Source organism: Gallinula chloropus (assembly GCF_964237585.1).
Source record: "Gallinula chloropus genome assembly, chromosome: 2".
NCBI lineage: Eukaryota > Metazoa > Chordata > Aves > Gruiformes > Rallidae > Gallinula > Gallinula chloropus.
This window is the reverse complement of record NC_140086.1, coordinates 111296507-111318202: the sequence shown is the minus strand read 5'-3', so window position 1 is coordinate 111318202 and position 21696 is coordinate 111296507. Positions and strand designations below refer to the sequence as shown.

The 21696-nt window shown below is 46.0% G+C and overlaps 1 protein-coding gene across 2 annotated transcripts; it reads right to left on the bottom strand.

Moving 5' to 3' along the window:
- Window positions 1–821: 821 nt before the first annotated feature.
- FKBP9 (FKBP prolyl isomerase 9) lies at window positions 822–20313 on the bottom strand (the record flags this gene model as incomplete). 2 transcript variants are annotated; one of them, XM_084260851.1, is made up of 10 exons in its annotated part: window positions 822–2432; window positions 4136–4299; window positions 5932–6077; window positions 9115–9301; window positions 10551–10696; window positions 12773–12962; window positions 14210–14361; window positions 15054–15243; window positions 16115–16260; window positions 20060–20313. In XM_084260851.1, the coding sequence occupies 10 exons, from the start codon at window positions 20311–20313 to the stop codon at window positions 2250–2252; spliced, it is 1758 nt and encodes a 585-aa protein (XP_084116977.1). In that variant the 3' UTR covers window positions 822–2249. The 2 variants fall into 2 exon arrangements, with proteins under 2 accessions (XP_084116977.1, XP_084116978.1); XM_084260852.1 differs by having other exon boundaries at window positions 14216–14361.
- Between the last annotated feature and the right edge of the window lie 1383 nt (window positions 20314–21696).

Here is a 21696-nt window from a genome sequence, read left to right as displayed (position 1 = left end):
GGCAAGGAGAGTAGCAGCACCTGCCTGCTGCTGGGCCTCCAGAGACCCAGCCCCTCCTGAGCTGAGCCATCATTTTCATCAGGCTGCAAACGACCCTTGAGCAATCAATCAGCTGTTCGTCTAAATAACTTATCTCAGTTAAATATGTTAATACCTAAATAGATACTTTCCGCGTTAAAAATTACCTCACGCTTCCAGGTAGAAAATAGTTCCCTTCTATGTCTGCCCACCACAGACCCCCTCCCCAACAGGACAGTGAGTCAGAGGGATTTATTTCTTGCTGGAGGCTCAGGGGCTGTGCTGAGCTGCCCCAGTCCACACCAGAACAATCTCCCTTCCCCCCAGTTTGGTTAACTGGCTGTCAGACTGCCCTCACCTTTTAAAGGGCCGCCACACACAATGAAAAGCATGAGGTAGTGGCCTTCAGCCTTCTCACCCCTTGCTCAGAAGGAAGGTGGCCCCAAACTGTCCTCTGAGATAGGGGCTGACAGGTGCCTGCAGAAAGAAAATAGAGCTGGCAGGGTCTACGTGTGTAACCAGGAATTCTGAATTCTATGCAGCTTAGCCCACTGCAGCTGGGTGGGCCTGTCAAGCAAATGCTTGGCATAAACAAAGTTATTCTGCAGCAAGTTTTTCTGTTTATTCCTGGCTTCCCCCAAAATCGCGTTCTCCTTTTCAAAATGGCCCCTCCAGACTTGGAGATCAGCTGAGGGGACAACGTGCACACGAGCAGCACCGCACGAAGGGTATTTCCTTCTACTCAGATTCCCCCCCTATGAAAACACCAGGGAAAGAAAAGCCCAAAACTTTAGCAGTAACAGTCAACCAACATTTTATTTAACAACAAGATCAGTTACCCAATATTTAATGGTATCAAACTCAAAAAACACTTTGCTGCCCTTTCTGTAAGAAATGTATTAAAAACTGACACAAAAATGTTTTCGTCCAATGGAAACAAGAGTTTCAGGAAGAGGGTCTGGGGGAGCTTACAGCCCACACGGACAGAGGGAGAGGAGCCAGAAACTCGACACTGAGTGCATAACGGGAACACAACTGCCCTTCTCTCCTGTCTCCAGGGTCGCACTACACGTCTTTGTGCTGTTTACACACAGTGTGCTGAGGGGGGATCATAGAGCCTTCCAGAAAGACGCCTCAGTGGAGTGCATTTCCTATTAAACCGCTCGCTACATTTACAAATCGAGCTGGTGATTGTCTCCAGAGATCACGTAATCTAAACGGCTCACCCAGGGCTGATCTCTGTGCTGCGGGACAGGCCGGAACGTTTGCAGGCACAAACAAATGGGATTCTGTCTCTTGATTCTATCACTGTCTTTTTGTTTGTTCGCTGTGGCCAGGCTGCTCTGGAAGTACTCGCTCCTTAGTCTAGCGATTCCCAAAATAGGAGGCAGAAGCCCAACACAAAATGAGTTGCATCCAGTATTTATGACAGTATTTGGACCCCATAATGCTAATATTTAAAGCCTAACAAAGCTATAAATAAGGTTGCAACCAGGAAGGTTTGAGGATCACTGATCAGAGCGCTGCTTCAACAGGCCAGCCAGAAGAGTCAGGGTCATTAAATACAACACAGGCAGCAGCAAGCTTGTTTCATGAGGTAAAAGCCAAGACAGACATGGTTATGATTCCAGGCCCGTCCAGTTTAATTCAGAGCTTGCGGCTGTTCTGTGGTGGCGTAGCTGACCGCTAGCTGCATGCTCTGCGTTCGCAGGTCAGGGCTCCTGCCAGCCAATCTGAGTTTGGTCAGGTACTGGGAGCGCTTGTGCCTCCTGAAAGGAACAGGGTGATTTTCATGGGGAATACTTTCTGGTTTGTTCTCCTGCACAAATATTTTGGATGCAGAGAGTGTTTGGGTTTTTTTAAACCTCTTTTAAAAGCACTGGGGAAGTTTCCACCCTACCATCCATCCACGCAACTGCATACAGTTCAATGACAACTTCTAATCTTGAGCACAGAAACCGATGGTGTAGCTCACACTGCCATGCCTGGCAGCACGCTCCTTATCCGTTTATGCATCGTATCTTGAGGCACTTAACACTCCCTTCCAAATAAACCTAACAATCCCAAACTGGCAATCTCTTCCTATTTAACAACCTGGCCGCACACAGGCAGACACAGCCTCGCCGGCTGAGCGCGAGCCTGCCGGAAACATGCTTCCCGAAACCTCTCCCAGTACACGCGTTGAACGGTAGGTCAGCTCAGGACTCTTCTTTGGGTTTTTGTTCTTTGCTTTACAGTTCATCGTGTTCCTCTTTGGCCTCCTGGTCTTTCAACTTGAATTCTTCAGCAGTAACTTTACCGTTTCCATCCCGGTCCTGGTTGGTGAACATGTTCTTAACAATCTTTTCAAAATCAAAGCCAGGAGCTAGTTTTCCTTTGCCAGAATCAACTTGAGCTTGAATGTAGTCTGAAAACTAGGTGGAGGGAAAGGAGGAGAGAAGAGCTCACAGTGAAACAGCCATTTAAAGCTGGGCAGTATTTACAGAACTAGCACTCATTTGCTGTTGGCTGGTACTTCACTGCTGATGGGTACAGAAAAGTACACCACTACTACCCTATAAAGCTTATAAATTGGACTGATGAGGACAAATACGTGAGGTTAAATCACTCCTTGTGGAGCTCAACAGGGATCTCCTCGCTCATTCCAGTGGGTCCTGGACTCATAACAAGAAAAGGGTTTTTTTTGTAATTTATGGGTGAGAGGAGTTGAACAGAGAGAGACATAGAAACAGAACTGCGTGGACTCACACGCCGACACAAGCAGCTCTCGCTGTACACCAGACATCCACCTGCATCGTACAAGAAACAGCACAGAAGAACAAAGGAGGAAACACAGAAAAGGGACTTTAAGTATCAGGTACCATGGGCTCTGTTGAAGCAGCTTCAGGCATTCTGCCTTCCACTGGACTCTGAGTGGAGAAGGTTGCAAGGTGACAAAGGTCAGTTTTTGCTAACAGTGCTTTTCCCTATCCACATGCTCACATCATTCATGGTGATCAGACAACTGACAGAAGGAACACCACTGGCTTGCCACAACCAGGAAGTCCACAATCCAAAGCAGTTTTTCCAATGATTTATCCCTGGCAACTCCCTGTTTGATAAACCTCAGCAGTGAGAGCTGCTGCTGACATTCACTTACACCTTTTAGGCCAAGCATCCTCTCGTATCTCCTCGCCTTCTCCTTCTCCTCCTTGCAAGGCGACCAGAAGGATGTGGATATCAGCAGTCACATCCCACCTCACTCATTCTCTAAACTGATCAAAGCTCTTCTCTGCAAGGACAGAAGGGGAGGTAAGCATAAAAGAGAGAAAGACAGAAAACCAAGAGGTGGAAGAGGGTGCTAGGAAGAGGGAAAACAAGATTTTTATTTCATCCCATTGGCTTGTTGGAATGCTGGAAGGCATCTCTTCTGTTCCACAGGCCGACAGCCTGCACCCAGAGAGCTGCAGGCAGCACTACTCCAACCAGCAGGGACAGAAAACGATAGAGGCAACAAAGACAACTGAAGGAGAATAAAGAAACCAGAACTCCTCAGTTAAAAGAAAACCTCGCAGGGGGTTATATTATAAGAGGTGGTGTGGCAAGGGCAAGTGGATTTCAGTTGGGCACCTGATGACATTCTCACACCACAGATGTTAAAAGCTCACAAGGGGAAGGAGGCTTGTTCACACAGTACAGGATTCACCCACGAATCGCGCAGCCATGGGCACCGCCAGGCTCCAGAACTGATTAGACAGTTTTCCTGGAGGCACTGCTGCAGGCTCCGCTCTGGCTCAAGCAGTCACCATAAACCTCCAACCTGACAGATGCTGCTGTGGCTGACAGAGCAAAGGATCATTGGAACACTTGCTCTGACTCCTACACCCCTGCCGTAAGTTCCTGCTGTTGACTGATGAGACCATAACAGTAAATGATCTTAAAGAAGCACAGCCATTCCTGTTTTCTTTTATGGTTCTCCCTCTAAAGCTAAATAACCATGTTTTGAATGACATGCTGCCTTCCCCTTAATTTGACAACACCATGTCACAAACAGGCGAAGAGAGGTCCCATTCTTCAGCATCTGCAACTGTTGGCCGTAGGAGAAAACCACTGCAAGTGTTTTCATTGTTTAGCTTACCTCCTCCAAAAGAACCTCTCCATCATGATTCTGGTCTATTTCTTCAAAAAGATTGGGTGAGACTTCCCCATTCCAGACAAACATGTACCCTTCAGGCAAGCCAGACACCAGTTCCAGCAGCTCGATGTCGAAAACCAACACAGCGCTACCGGGCACTTCTCCTTCTGTCACAACAAAAGGCAGAGAGGGGGGGTTATCCTCACTTACACTGATGGGTTAATTTCCTTTTAGTCCATAAGTAAGTTTCTCTTCCTGGTCCAACAGGTGCTCTGATCCCCAAGCCCCATGATCCCCAAGCCCCCCAAATCTTCCTGTTCACGTCAGCGGAGGGGATCAAAGCATACAGGAAGCTTTCAGAATAAAACTGCACCCAGTTCTATTACTTATAAAGGTAAAACTCTGGGGATGAATCAATCGTCCTTCACCAATACACTGCGTATCAAGGTGCTACTGACAGACTCAAGAGTGTTGCAACACCTTTGGATGTGACCTTGATGAAACCATGGCAGGAGCCTAATTTATTCTTGGAAAAGAAAACTTTCAGATGGTGTAGGTCACAAAAAACTCGAATGATGGCAAATGCCTATCACAGGACTGTTTCTCTATTCCACCACACCCCCAATACAGCATAACGCTTTAAGTTATGAGGAAATTTTCCAGTTCTTATAGATAACATGATGATAGCATAAAATCCCAGAATCACTAAGTTGGAAAAGACCTTTGAGATCATCGAGTCCAACCGTTCCTGTCCTCTACTAAACCATATCCCTGAGCACCTCATCTACCCATTTTTACATACATCCAGGGCTGGTGACTCAACCACCTCCCTGGGCAACCCGTTCCAGTGCCTGATAACCCTCTCGGTGAAGAACCTTTACCTAATGTCTGAAATGTTGCACATAAAATAGAATTTTTCATGTGAGACAGAAAAATTTTCATGGGAGAGAGAAAAATGCTTCTTTATCTCTTATCACGAATTAGTTCTCCATTAAACTGGGCACTTGATGCCTGAAACAGTCTTTATTAAACACAAACTGTTCCGGAGCTACTCAAACACAACAACTTAGGCAATCGCTTCCATACGTATCAGTTTGCTAATCTGGGTGATTTCCCAATAAAACCCCTTTCCCTCACGTCTTTTGTAACTCAGAGGACCAGCAACAACCACAGACCCTGGGAGATGGGAGCTCCTGTCACTTCTGTATTGCTCTTTTTACTATTCTTTGTCCCTGATTAAAAATTTGTAAGGCCCACCACTCTGACCTTAGATGTATCAGTGCTGGGGTTTCAGCAGCATGATCGCACTGCTTCACGCCTCGCATTCAGTTTATCTAGTGCCTGAATTTTGAGCTTTATTTGAATTTCCTAACATATTAGGGCTGAGCAGTCCCCTTCAGGTCTGTTTCCTGAATAATACATTGGATGTCCAAGCAGTTGCCTATGGTGAGGAACAGCACTTCCATCCCTCTGCAACACCCGAGTGCCTGGAGCTTTCCGCTTTGGCAAAGTGAGATTACCGGGGGCACAGGTTCCCTTCTGTAAGGGGACGGTGTCTCTGCTGGCCACAGTAACAGTCTGGCTCAGCGCCCAACAGGGACAGTATGTTCCTTTCACTGGGGAACAGGGGGCTGTCTAAAATAATAAAATGAAATAACTCTTTAAAACGATCCCATTCATGCAGGTAGGAGACGCTCACCTTATGTCCTCATGCACAGCAAGTAACAGAACACACTACACTGGCATTTCAGTTACTCAAGAGATGCTAAGGGGACATGCAATAGGTTTCACTCACTTACCAACTCCATCTTCACCATAACCAAGATGAGGTGGAATAACAACTGTTCGTCGTTCACCGACACACATGTCTTGAAGGCCCATATCCATCCCCAACACCACCTGTCCTGATCCCAGGACTATGTTGTAGGTCTTGCCAAGGCTGTGTCTGGAGGGCAGAGAGGGGAGAAAACCAAACAAAACCCTTAAATGTACAACAGGTAATTTCTCTTGTCCAAAATTACCAGAGACACAGCAGTTTCTAGTTAGTGTCCTGTCACTGCCAAGAACTGTCTTCATGTCCAATGCTCTGTTCTACCAAGCAGTTACCTGAAGTGGTTCTCAAAGTACTAAGTTACAGCCAACACCAAACTTAAGTCTCCCTGTGTTGTGGTTTTACGTGGCTGGGTCCTGGTGGAGGAGGGGGTGCTGCAGGGGTGGCTTCTGCAAGAAGCAGCCAGAAGATCTCTGCAGAGAGCAAACACCAGATGACTCAAGGCCGGAGTCACTGACCAAGGCCAAGCCCATCGGCGATGGTCACAGCACCTCTGGGAATCACATTTTGGAGGAAAAAAAACACAAGCAGCCACTTTTTGCCCCCAGAGAAGGGGGTGAGAAGATGTAAAAAACTGTGCAGACAATAAGGCTGGTGAATAAGCAGGGAAAGAGGCACCCCAGGTGCCAGAGAAGAATGTTCCCCTGCAGCCCATGAAGAAACCCATGGTGGAGTGGGAGCCCACAGAAGAGGACAGGAAGCAGAGATCCCATCTACAGCCCATGGAGAGGCCCCACGCTGGAGCATACGGAAGACACTGTGACCTGGGTTGGAGCAAGCCTCTGCCAGCACTTGCAGCCCATGGAGAGAGATAGAGACATAGAGATGAGTGAGAGAGATCAATCTGTGCCAGACTGGGTTAGCCAGGGAGGGGCTGGGGGGACGGAGGGGAGCCTGTGACTCCGTGGTGGACCAGGCTGGAGCAACCTGGAGAGACATTCCGTGATTTTATGACTGCACCCCATAGCAGTGACCCACAGTGGGGCAGCTGGTGAAGAGCTGAAGCCCCATAGGAAAGGACTCACATAAGGAGGAGTTTGTAAAGGGCTGTGTCCCAGCGTTGACCCCACACTGGAACAGGGGAAGGGTGGGAGGAATGTCCCCCCCAGCTAAGAAGGCAAACAACTCCTGAGGAACTGACTGAAACTCCATTCCCCCAGTCCCTGACTCTCCCTGTGCCACAATGGAGGGAGAAGGGAGCAAAATCATGAATAAAGTGCAGTCTGCTAAGAAGGGAGGGGTGGGAGGAGGTGCTTTAAGATATTGTCACACTCTCATTACCTGACTCTGGTGTCACTGGGTGTGCAGTGCAGTGCAATAAATTAGAGAGTTTTCTGTCCTTTATTCTGTGCTGAGTCTGTTTTGCCCATGACACTGATTGCAGAATGATCTCTCCCTGTCCTGATCTTGTCTCCTAAGCCTCTCAATACGTATTTTCTCCTGGCGCGATTGAGCCGCTTTGGTGGGCATCTGGCTTCCAGAAAGGGTCACAAGTCCTCTGGTACTAAAATTATAGGCTTCTTGAATGAAATCCAATTTAAATCATTAATCCTGCCAATTCAGCCCCAGAAGTATTTTATCTCCAAACAAAGGCTTTTGCAATTCACATATTTTTAACTAACAAAGCTGAACTTTTCTAGCAGGTGTAAAAGCCCCAGATGTACATTTGTCCCAGAACTACTTATCTACCAAGGACCTGGGTGCATTCACATGGGTCAGGTCAGCCACCCCTTTAACAAAATCCATCACTATAATGTAGCAATCACTTAACCAAGTGCCTGGAAGAACACCACTACCACTACTGCTGCTGTTTAACTATATTATATTGTGCATTATACCTTGCTGCTGGTGGCTCTTTTCTAAATCCATAAATTACCACGAGCTACAATCCCAGAAGTTAAACACGTACTGTGATTCTCAAAGGAGGGTGGTGGTGTTAAGACTTTTCATTCAGTATGTCCCACAACAGCAGGGCCCTTTCATCTGTCAGTCTCCTTCCTTTAGTTCTTTGGCATGGCTGAACCACTACAGGACATGCTTGTACAACAGAGCATTATTAAAGAAAACAAGTGATTGGCTAGGAGGTGTGCCTTAAAGTTAGGAGCACAAGACTCATGATCTTTGGTTCTCTATAAACTGCTCTGAACAAGAGAGTCTCAACATCCCTTGGCTCCCACTACAAATGGGGAATTCAGCATTCCTGCCCTATAAAAGGTGTTTTGAATCCAGACACGTTACTTGCATACACACGTGCCTACAGCATCACATCACGTGCTTCCATGTAAGCCAGCTTTTCAGCTCTGCAAGCTATACTGTACGCCACAAAAACTATGGGCTGCTTCCTCTGTCCACTATAACCTGTTTAAAAATAGCTTTTCCCAACTTCCCTTCCAAAAATAAAATATTATTTAGATGACTTGCACTATGGAAAAGATGAAGGCAGACAAAAGCTAGCAGAAGCACTCTTGTAGCTGCAGTGAAGAGTGGCAGACTTGCTTTAGCTCTGTATGAGACAGACTGGAGCAACCTCTGCTTCCTTTGTAAACCCACTATCAACAGGAAGGACCAAGGTAATCACAGTCACCTGTGAGGCCTCTGATAATTCTCCATGCTGACCCTTATGGGCAACACAACAACACAGAAAACTAGCACTCATGTGCAGTGCAGACATGACAGTGACCACTTACTACAAAGCAGGATTTATTAAAAATCAAACTGGCTTCAACAAGACTACACCAACTACCTCTACCAGGCGTCTCTCAGCACAGAAGACAAATCCTACCCAAGAACCTGAATACATGTTGGCAGTTGGCTCACACAGAGCCCTGTGCTGCGCCAGTATTCCTGGTCCTGACACCTGAATGAGCCCATTTAAACCGACTGCCATGCAGACAGCCCGTTTCTTCACTCCACTTGGAGACTTTATGCTCTTCTCCATCATACTCCTACATCCTCTTTGTTCCCATGACAGACTGTCTTTTTCTTTTCCTCCTCCCATACACGAGACAGGCAGACAGAAAAAGAAAAATACATTCAACCTAAATACTCAGCAACTTAAAAGATCTTTATTCCCTGCCAAACCACTCCACAGGCAGTTCTTTCTGCTCTCACAGCTGCTAGGGACATCTTCTTTGCCAGGAGATCTACTTACGTCGAGTCTAGCAAAGTACCATCCAGCAGCGAAGCGTTGTAGTGATACTTCAAGTAATCTCCCTTCTTACTCAGTACAGTACAGTTGGAAGGCTTGTAGTTAACGGTAATGCTGACCGAATCTGAGGGGTTGTGGAAGTCAACCACGTGGATGTCAAAGACCAGCACTGCAGATCCTGGAATCTTTCCTAAATAAGGAAGCAAATTAGGTAAGTAGAGAAAGAAGAATCCAAACAGGCTTATGATGACCAGGCACTGCACCCTGCTGGAATACATATTCCCACTGCATCTGCCAGAGAGTCATTTGGCTCTCCTTGGTCAGAACTAAAGGGTTACATCTCCTCTGTATGCAGGAGACACAAGCTGCATCCAGCGCAGGAAAGAACCAGGGGAAAAGCACCAAACGCACTCCGTTCAACAGCGAAAGACAAGGTTCCCCACATTCTGCATGTGAGAGTTACACAGAAGTGAAGCCACAGCCATGTGTTTCCTGTGATCATCCCATCCTCAATGACTGAATTGTGTGCCGTGCACTGATGCATCACCAGTCAAACTTCTCACAGGACTTCTCGTGCTCCCAGGAATGCCCTTATGCCTAACAGGTTACAACTCCTTAAAATATCCTGAGAGCAGGCAGCTTCCTCCCCCAGCTTCTCAGGATAATGTGCAGTTGCACTATCAGGACTGACAGGCACACACAGGCTGTTTTGCAGGAGTCCAATTCCCAAATCAACAGCATCAAATTTTGCACTCCTGGAAAACTGACTTTTCTGACAACTCACTTTTTCCAAGTAACATCCCAGGAGGCACCTTTAGAAACACCAGCCATAAAACTGATTGGCTAGAAGGGTTATCACATTCAATCTCTCACAGCAAATTTTTTAGCAGCAATGGGCTTTCCCAAAGCAATCTTAACTGTATGTTATACATACATACACAGACACTTTGCTGCTACACACATCCACCATTTACAGAGGCGGCTTAGGAGTCCACAAAATCTGTGGTTGTGGAAGGAATGGGGAAGAAAACACAAGTTCCTTTAGCATACAAAGCTTGTTAAGACACACAGGAAGATCTCACAGTGCAGAGCTCCTGGCATCCCAGTACCAGTCTGTCTGAAACACTGATTATCCAAATGAATTCAGGTCACCAAGTACCAGTCTGCCATAAACACTAATTATCCAAACAATTTCAGGTCACCAGATACATGTGAGATTGTTCTGCATCCTTATTATCCTGCCATCTAGCTAATTAAAATAATTTTGCGAATTCTGGGTGTAATCCTGTCACAGCTGCATGCCCACAAAAATAATGAACTAAGTCATAAGCCATTCAAATGCCCCCCAAAAACTGGAACACATACTGTATTCAGTTTAACTACACACAGATGCACTAAACAATAAAGGAAACATCATTTAAATGAACAGTCAAGCTCACCTCTTCCTTCTTCTCCATATCCAAGATGAGGGGGGATGATTATTCTTCTCTTTTCACCAGTGCATACACCTAGCAAGCCTTCATCCATCCCAGCAATCACATAGCCTTTCCCCACATAGGTGTCATACGTACGATTTCGTGAATAGCTGTGGAAAACACGTGCATTTTAGCAGCGCCAGGTGGACTCCAGAAAACACAGAATCTTGCCACAGGTCCAGTAAGTCTGCACCACAATTCTTAAACCAGTTATAGTCATTGATTAGCACCAGAGAGGCACAACGCAATCACCACATTCAATTAATCTAGACCACCAAGTCTCATCAGTCAGTGATGCACAAGGCATTTTTAAATCAGTACCAGGTCCCTGGCTATGGAACAGCTTATTTGCAAACACAATTTCTACTACATATTGAAAGAAAATCTCACTTAATTATGTATTTTAAACTATAAAAAAAAAAATATCATGCTTTAATAACTAACTGCAAATAAATCAAATGTTTTCCTTCAAATTTTCCCCACCCCAACTCAACTCCAGTAAGTGCTTATCAACTTGATCAAGTTCAGGTTTGTTTTCATGAGACATCCTTCAGACCATCTCATTTCGCAGCCACAGCTATGTAGTTCAGCTGCTCCAAGTAGGAGGTGGGATAAACAGGCTGTCCCCAGGAAGCATGGCATTAAAATGAGTCATGAGAAGACAGTATCAATACTGTATATACACGCTCCCTTCCAAGCCATGCCAGTCGCTTACACGCAGGTTGGAGGAAGGCCTTCAACACCTAAGGACAGAAGAAAGCAAGCCTGCAACAACAAAACGATGCTCGTTACAGGGACCTGTCTGCCTTCTGACTTTCTTCAAGGCTTTCTTCTGCTTTTCTTTCTCCACATGAAGGAGCAGCGCAAAGAAGGGAAGGCAGAAAGGTTTTAATTCATCTTTACGAGGTAAGTCTGGGAAGGAGCAAGACCAGTGCAGACCCTGATGCAATTCTGAGGTTTATTCAACTGCTCCAATTCCAGACAGCCCTGGCTGAGCTGCTCCACTGAGGAGGGGAAAAAAAAAAAAGCTTTAAGAAAAGCTGAGGTCTCTACCCCAGCCACTCACAGCGCTTTTGGAACACTCCCTGTTCCAGTGGGATTTTTTTTCCTGGCCAGCTCCAAGGCTAATATATCTACTACAGCTATCGTAAAAGATTGTTTGATTGCTACAGACAATAACTCATTTGCATCTCAAAAAAGAGAGGTTAGGGCAGATGCACTGCAGGTAAGCTTCAAGTTCTTTATTAACTAGCTTTCCTAAACTGTGAGTTAAGGTGTCCAGTGATAGCTGTTGATGCAGGTCTCCTGCATCCTCCCACCAAGCTGGGCAGCTGAATGGGGAAGTCAGGGTACTTCTGAACCTTAGTACATCTCAATTCCCTGGCTACACCTGGTAGGAAGTGGCACACATGGAATACTACCCAGCTAATGCTTGCAAACTGATCCTCATCTTCAGCTTGCAGCAGCTGAAGATGTATGACAACAATTTTCATTGCTATTTTGTAAAACATTTTACAGTGGCTCATTTTCAACTCATTTTAGCTACTTGCACCAGCCTGAAAGCTGGAGTGGGGAAGTGCTGCTTGTTAAAAAGCAAACGAGAGTGACAGGAGGCTAGAAGAGTATTACTCATCATATGATCCTGTACCTGAGGCTCATGTACACAAAGAGCCCTGAACCTGAAGTGACAGCAATCCCTCTTCCTTTATCACAGAAATGCTGCTGCTGAACTCAGTCTTGAAAGACTCCAAAACACAAACTGCCTTCAAGTTCAAAGGGAACAGCTGTCCTGAGACTGACCTCAGGCCAGCCACCACCTTCCTCACTACGGACACAAAGTGAAAATCATATTTATTTCCTCTCTGTTCGGGGTATTACCTATTTGGCAGATAAACTCTGCGGGGCAGAGAGGTTTCAGGCAGGCATGTCGAAAACGTACACAGCTTCACCGGGTGGGGGGACCACCACCCCTAGATGGCATCAGTGACACCATCGTAACACAAAAGAGGGTTTTGCCTTCCTTCCCATCCTGAAAATGTTTTCTGTGAGGTTTTTAAAGGGAAGGCTCCAATTCTACTCACAAGTGTCAAAAAGGTGGGAAAACCAGAACTGTATTTGGGTATATTATGGACAAGAGAGACAAGCCAAACGGGAATGGGATCTGTAGGGCTCAATGGCTTGGTTACCTGGAATCGAATAACGTGCCATCTAGGAGCGTGCCGTTGTAATGGTACCGGAGAAAGTCTCCTGTCTGGCTTCTCCGCTCACAAGACTCAGGCACCTGCTGGTTCTCAATGGTAACACCATCTTTAGGGTTATGGAGATCCAGCAACACCACATCAAAGACAAGAGAAGCCTGGCCAGGGATCTCCTTCCCTACAAAAACATTAAGAGCAGAAGAGTGGTAAGAAAGAGGTATTTTGTAAGCAGCTTAAACATACTTGTTGAAGAAAAGTGACCTGTTGTGAATATCAGGCACCTCCCCTTCCAAAACAATTTAGCACAATCTGCTTCTAGTCATTCATTCTTTGATTCATGTGTGGGTTTGTCACTTAATTCTCCAGCTCAATTATTTAATCCTTTCGCTGTTGTGACGGCCCTGCCTCATCAAAACCAATAGCCTTTTCAGCCATGTTCATCTTGGTCAATACACACCAGCTCCACCTGTGGTGCATGGTTTAGACTACCAGTATTTCAAACACACTTCATCAAAGTGCATAAAACAACCATCAGAATACCAATTTGGTACATCCACTCTTACCATCCTGTTGATATCAAAACAGGAGACCACATGATGGAAAAAAGGACAAATAGAGTATCTCAGTGAAAAAGGGCTTTTCTATCAACACACAAATGATAATACATGTTGCTTCAAATCACAACCACTGAGCTCCAGATCTTGGCAAAATTTTAAAACTTAACTCCACGAAGTTCTGTTGTCTGTGGAAATGGCTATCACAGGTAAAGGTAATGAATCATGGAAGGAGTATGAAACCTTGTACACCACAGACACATCTTTAAACATCAGGGCAGAGAAACAATTTAAGGAAGAATCCCAAACTATACCTAACTGCCCCCTCATTTGATGACCTCTATGTATGACCTGCAGGCTGCATACAGTCTCACAGGACAATTAATCCATCTTGTTATTACTAGGTCATTGGTTGGGGAGGGAGGTGGAAAGGAATAAAATTGCAACTAAAAATACATTTTTCTTTAGGAAAAAAGTTTTCTGCTCTCTGTGGTAGCCACTGAAAAAATTAGGCAGTCATCTGACTTCCAGTCTTTGAAGCCACTAGATGGTAAATCACAGATTATAGTCTCCATAATAAAATTTCAGTATATAAAGATTACACCTGTATCAACAATATGTCTGCTAAGCAACCTACTGGTTAATTTTCTTAAAAAATCTTTTACTTTAATCAATTCAACCCTGTACAGGACGCACTTGGAACCTCTCACTCCCTCACTTTGTCCCATCTGTCTGAAATGGGTAACACTGCTGCATATAAATGTAAGATGCACCAAGCAGAAGCTTGTTTTAAAATATGGACGACCTGGATTTTAAAAGTAATTACTAATAAAGTAACAGATAATTAACAGTTATTTTTAAAAAGAGCGACTTTTACCATCCCCTTCTTCTCCGTACGCCAGGAAAGGCGGTATCGTGATCACGCGCTTCTCTCCTACGCACATGCCCAAGAGGCCCTGGTCCATGCCAGGAATCAGCCATCCAATTCCCACGTAGGTATCGTAAGTTCGCATCCGATTATGGCTAAAAATGGAGAGAAAAAAAAAAAACCCCAACAAAATCAAAACCAAAACCACACCCAAACCTCAGCCAGCCACAGGAAAGAACCATCTAAATCTTCAGAAGCCAGATGCTATGCACAATGTAACTCACAACTTGCTGCTCAAGAACTATTGTTCCTTGACAGACCACGGGCTGGCCGGGTAGTGTTTCCCAGAGTGCTTTGCTATGTCAGGAACCTAACAGAGGTTTTGAAAAGCAGCTCGTGAACATAATGGCAGCTGTTATTAAAGCATCATTTTCTACAGGACTCTAATTAAGTACACATGCTGTAAATTTAAAACCTCAGCACAAAAGCCTTAGCAACTCAGTTTCATCACGAACTCTGCTTACTGTGTAAAGCTTGTACCTAACTTGAACAGTTACACTGCAGTGGTTACAAAAGCCATTAGCTGCCTGCAACAAATAGTAATATAGATACAGGGGACTGAATTTTTAAAAAATTAAAGCATTTGGGCTGTAATGGTTGTGAAGAAATAGTGTACTCTTTTATTGGTTTGAGCCAGTACTGCTGTCCCACAATCCCTGAATAAATTACTGGCACTTACATTTCATTTCTTGCCTTTCCAAGCAACTAGTGTGAGCTGTTATAGTAGTGAAGGAGAGGAAGCAATGCTTAAATGTGACATCAGAAGACACAGAACCCAGCTGCTTACCTCGAATCAAACAGGGTCCCATCCAAGAATGTTCCGTTGTAATGGTACCGAATAAAGTCAGACACCTGGACCGTCCGAGGACACTTCTCAGGTTTGAAGTAGGTCTGAACCTGCACTTCATCCTCCGAGTTCCAGAGGTCAATCAGAAGAACATCAAAATGCAGCACAGAATTGGGGGGTATCACACCAGCTGCAAATCCAAAACAACACAACCAGTTTTATTTCCCTCTTTCCACAAGGCATCAGCGAAAAGGGAACCAATCTAAGCACTCCCTAAATAAAATCCATGACGTGCAACTTACTCCTTTTGCCCCCTTGCCACTGTTGCAGCTATATAAGGGAGGAGGAGTATCCAGCTAGGAATCAGATTCACACACCTAGGCAAAATGGACTAAGCCATAGAATTTTCAAGGTTGGAAAAGTCCTTAAAGATCATCAAGTCCAACCATCAGCCCTAGACCATCATATCCACTCATCCAAAAAGTGCCACGTCTACCCATTTTTTGAACACCCCCCAGGGTCAGTGACTCCACCACCTCACTGGGCAGCCTGTTCCAATGTTCTTCACCATTCTTTCAGTGAAGAAATTGACGTCTGTAACCAGGCTAGGACAATTTCACATGGGAAGAATATGAGATACCCTCACTGGTTCCCAACACCATGAAAAGCTGCCATCCTGGTACTGGAAAGCATTTCTCTTTGTCTAGATTTTATCCAGCAATGTGAACTGTTATCAAACATGTTCACTGGACAAACTGCTCTTGATTTAGCATTTGTTGCCTCCGAGTCTGCAGAGTACAACTGCTTTTGGCACTGACAAAACCTTGTGCAGCACTACAGTGCCAAAACACAACAAGTATTTAACAGCAAGTTAGGTATAAATAGGAAACTTCGGTAGCCAGGTTTGTTTGCTGAAGGTCCTTGACAAACACCCCTGAGCAGGGGAGGACCTCTCTGAAACTCGCAATTTCTGCCCTTCTATTCTGCAACTCCACTTTCTATCTGCTCTGCTGAATCACCTGTACAACCATTTATTAACTGCTCAGCAGTGCTGCACTTACAGACGCCTTCGCTTCCGTAGGCAAGCTTGGGGGGAATCTTCACAAACCGCCGCTCGTTCACACACATGCCCACCAGAGCTTTGTCCATCCCAGCAATGAGCTGGCCTTTTCCCACAAACACGTTGAATGTGGATCCCCTGTCATAGCTAAAGAGGGAAAAGTGAGCAAAAACGTTAGTGGTTCATTTACCCACCATCATCACACCACATACTTTTGAAAGTTTAACTATACTTTGCCTCCCCTTGCCCCATTAGCCTAAATTTATTGTGAGACAGCTGCAAAGAGAAGGGGCAAATCTAAATGTTTCTGAGACTCCAACTCAGCTCTGCTTCTGTTCGCTGCTCACCACCTATGTGAAACACATGCTAGCAACAAGCGATGTATAAACACTGTAGGTACCTGAAGCCTGTAACTGTAAACAGCTAATTTACAGATTAATACTCTGCAGATGAGAAAGAAAGATTAAACACTATAGCAAGACTGCTATATGACTGCTCACTACATTGTGAGCTATATGACTGCTCACACAGTAAGATCTCAGCACAGTGATTTTTGTGACCAACACCACAGAAATACTAGAGGAGATAAATAAGCTTTACTATGCGAGACATCTGTGGGACAAGAGAAAAGAGACTAGAAAAGATGGGCTTTCAAGTAACAATTGTGAGATTTGCTATTTGATTATTATCTCCAACTGGCTACTTATTTCTTCTCCACATTCCCAGCCATTAAGATTTATATAATCAAAATATAGCAGCATGCTTTAAACAGAGGGTTTGCCAGATCAAACATAAAGATAGCCAGGTAAATCATCTCCTCTGTGATAACACACCAACACAGGAAGGGCAAAAGAAACATATTATAATAGAAATTATAACAAAGTTTTCCACAGAGAGCAGCAGCAGTTACCACAGCAGAACACTAATATGAGCTTATGGAGCAGTCTGACTACCTTAAATCCACAGAGTGCCCCTGCTTTGTTGTGACTGCATTACTGCTGTTATTTAATTTTTTTAAGTAGCATATAAACACTCAGCAGGAAGCATTTCAAAAACTTTGTGCCTATTTTTAAGCTTTTACTGCTTCCATCTTCTCAAATTCCTTTTATAATTTAAAGGACTTTTTTTTTTTCCTTCAGATAAGAGGCAGCACTGGAAAAATAATTAAAATAAAGGCTTGTGCCTGTTTTGTCTGCTAAAATATTCTGGAAAGCAGCCAGCAGCTCAGTATCATTAGGGAAATGATGTCAAACTTTCTTTCGAAGACAGTACACATCACTTCCACAACATACTGAGCCTCCTAACAGTCCCACAGCCTCAAATCCTTCAAATATTTTACTGACTGATCTCTGTTTCTTCCCTCTTTTTCTGGCAAACTTTTACCTTAAAATAGACAGCCCTCTGTACAGAGTATTCGTTTTCCGTTGCACAAATATTTCTACTCCCAGACAGGGATGGAAAATATTTAAATTAGCTCCTGACAAATTCTATTAGACACACAAAAACATAATTAAGATGTTAAGACTAATAACATAATAGGTTCTAATAAACCTCAGAGTGGTATTTTGTAGCAGTTGACAAAGATTTTTTTTTTCTTTTTTTAAACCAAAAATAAACCTATAATTAAAGAAAACACTGATGCTAAGCAGAGAACTGAACAAAGCAGTGAACAGACCATGCAGCTCTGCAGGACTGACTGCAGATTCCTTATAACAAAGCGAAGTGAGTTTTCATTAGCGGGACTCAACTAATTAACAGCAGATGACTAGCCAATTAAATTCAGATTTAAAAATGCAAAGCATTTTATGGCCACGGAAGTAAAAATGCAAATACCAACCTGGGAAAAAAATAAAAGTATAAATGGGCTCATTTGTTAATTGGTCATGATTACTAAGACCTCGTCAGCAGCCTGGTAGCAAGAAGAGCTGCATCACTGTGACCTTTTACTTAGCAATGCAGAAAAATAAATTTTCAACCTCAAGAATGTTTTCAGCTGCTGAGGAATAAACAATGTAAACCTGCTCTTAGTTCAACACCCAGAGTATTTTCTAGACCGTTTCATAGGAGTGTTTGACTAAACTGATGCTGATAAGCACTTTAGTAAACTTTTAAAAAAAAAAAACCAAGTAAAATTCTGACAGGTAGAAAATTGGGCTTTCTAATAGGCTAATTTTAGTACAAGTTAACTCAATATCTTTAATTTGTATGCAGGGAATACGCAAGATTTTATGACAAATACTCCAAAATATTTCTTCCGTTAACTTTTAGAATATAAAAACTTCCTAACTGTATATTGTCTTACCATGAGAGACCATGGTCATTAATGTGAAAAAAAAACATATTTGGCAATTAGAAAACTATATGTCAACATTAGTTACCATACAGGAAAAACCTCAGGAGCTGAACAAACCTGCCTTTTTACACTCTTCTGAAATAAAGATGGCCATACAAATGCTCAAGTTAGATCAGATGATTTATTTGCTGCTCTTTGGAGGTCCAAAAAGAAATAAATTCTGTACAGTCCTGCACAGCCTGTTCCTGCCCCAAATAGCTCGGAGCCAAATCATAAGGAATTTGGGATGCCAGGAGAGCCAACACCTGGGAAGACCCTCCTCGGTGCAGAAGTCCGCTGGTACAGCTCAGCTCGTACCAGCGAGCCTCAGTGCGTATCTGTGGAAATCAGAAACACATTGCTGAGCACGCAGCTGCTTTTCCAGTTGTCACATATTTGTAAAATGAGCCATGAGGATGCTGCCTTTGTCCATCCTCACATCTGCAGCTCAGAATTCTTTTTCGGAGGCTGTCAGTCACCGACGAATTCACTGTCCTGGCTGTGCTGAAACTGCACCAACACCAGCTAAATCACCAGCTACCACATCCTGCGCTCTATCCGGAGAACTGCTGGTAAACTGGCACTACTGGTGTACTGAAGTACAGTCAGCTCCAGAAGAAGAGCTGAGCTTACTAAGTTATTGCCCTCAGGCTGTAGATTGTCCTTGAAGCACAAGGAAGATTATCGGGATTACCAAAAATACATTGTTTTTTCTTTCCAAGTAATACTATGATCAGGGGCAATGAATGAAGCAAGAAAAAAAAAAACAAACTGTCAGCAGCATCAGCATCCTTCACAATCTCCTGATCCTGCTCCTTAGGCTTTTTGATCCCAATGTAAGAGCAGGGAAGCAGCCTGGCACTTCACTTAAGGGTAACTTATGCACATTTACTTAAGGGTAACTTATGCAAAAATAGTATCTCTGTAAGCACAGCCTGATCATTGTTATATTTCTGGAAAATATAACGATTCAGAAATGTCTTGAACCTGATTCAGAAATAGGCTTGAACCTGGAGAAGACAGGAAACGTACAGAAAGGAACAGGCGGGAAAGCCTGTGAGAGGCTGCACTACCATATACATTCCTGTTTACCATGCTAACTGAATATCCTTACAGTCTTCTCTTTTGGAGCAGAAAGCTCGCGGTCAGCACCTGAGGGAGCACCTGGAAAAACGTGGTGGGGATCCATCAGGACACACAAACCACTGCAAACCGAACCACCGCAGAGGTCTCACCCCCAGACCCCAGCAGTCACACCCCAGCTCTCTGCCCTTCCAGGTTTCAGAGACATCTTCCCATGGTGGCCTGTTCGTCCTGCATTCTCACCTGTCTGATACTGACCAGCTTGCCACTGGGCAGCATCCAACCGGTCACCCCAAAATGGCTCATGGGCTACGGCAGTACGCAGGCCGGAAGAGCAACGGGACCCGAACTCCACTTCAGCAGCAGCCTGCACCCACCGCCACCCTCTCCGAAGACCCCCAAAACCACCTTTCGCAGGGACCGCACCTCTCGCTCCCCTCCTCTCCCAAAAGCCCACCCTCACAACACCCAAACCCCCGAGGGGCTGCACGCCGAGGGGAGACGGATGCCGAAGGCGGGAGGAAGCCAGACCTGGAGTCGAAGCGCGTGCCGTCGGGGAAGGCGCCGAGGTAGTGGTAGCGCACGAAGTCTCCGGGCCGCACGGCCCGCGGGCAGCTCTCGGGCACGAAGCGCCGCTCGATACTGACATCGGCGCCGTCCCAGAGGGGATCGGCGGCGGGCACCGGGGGCGCCTGGCACGCCGCCCAGCTCACCAGCAGCGCCGGCAGCAGCAGCAGGGCGCCGCAGCCCGGGCCCCGCCGCCGCACGGCCGCCGGCCCCGCCATGGAGGGCCGCGAACGGGGCAGCCTCAGAGTGCACTAAGCGACGAGGGGAGGGAGGGAGCTGAGAGGGAGGCCGCCCGCCGCAGCCCTCCCGCTCCTCCTCCCGCCGCTGCAAACTTGCAAACGTGGATGAAGAGCTCCCACCCGGGACGGGGGAGGAGCCGCTTCGGCGCCGGCTCCCTCCACCCCCGCCGCGGGGCTGCGTAGTTTGAAGCGGAGAAGCGCTGGGACCGCTACCCCCCCACACCTCCCCCTCTCCTTCGAGTCCGTCCCCCCGCCCGGGCGGGGGAGGGAGGATGGGGGGCCGCGGTGCGACGTGGCGCTGCCGGCGGGTCGCCCTCCCCGGCGCTTCTTCGCTCCTGAATGCGGCACGGGAGGCGGGCGGGCTCCGATCCCACTGTGCCACATCCCCGCTCCCTTTCCCCCGCCGCCGACCAGCCGCAGCTCTTGGAGCGGTGCTGGCTGCCCAGGGCTGGGCCGAGGGCGCGGCCAGCGAGCCCAACACCGGGGCTTTCCGCTACGGCGCTCGCATCGCGGCCTGCCGACTCCCGGAGCGACTTCGGCTGTTGGAAGGTTTAAAAGCCCATCGCAAACGTTCCTTTGGATAGCGAAGCTCCTAAGACACGCGAGTTGGCGCTGGCATCAACTCCGTGACACGCACCAGCGCTGTCACGGGTATTTTTGCAATAGCCCTTCAGGGAATCGTGGCAAACGACAGAGAACGAGGCGCTGACAAGCTCCCAGTATGGCACCGGCGCCCGGGCGGGCAGCTATCCCCTGCTCTCTTTGATCTCGCAGGCAGAGTTCTCCATCCCTCTAACTGGTTTCAGGGAAGAAGCACGGAATGGCTCAGTACTTACTTGCAAGTGAAACATCAAACCCCCAGCAAGACAAAGTTAAAAGTCCCTGTGTTTCAGAAACACTGCAGCAGGTTTGGGGCAGCTTGTTGGAAATGCAGGCACACCCCGGAATAGAATTTCTTTAAGAATGATCAATGATAATATTTTGCTATTGATAAGTTATTAAACAAGCACAGCCCACACTCAGGCAAGACAACTTGGGAAGAGAAACCACTAAAACCAGTGTGCCAGTAAATGCCAGAGCATCACAGTTCGGGAGATGACAGCTCACAGACCCAGCTCCCCCTTCCCTGCATGACCTCCCTTCACCCAGCTGCATCACCCCAGCAAGCAGAAGGGACGCAACCAGATCAGATGTTTTCAATGTGGTTTCCAACACACCCTTGTAGAATATTGACATATCACTAGAAAATGGATGCTGTGCAATGACCTAGCCGATGAAAGAGAGTTAGCAACTCTGGCAGCTGCTTAAAGGTAACACATCACATCCTCCTTCCAGTAACAGTCCCGCTGCACGTTCCAAGTC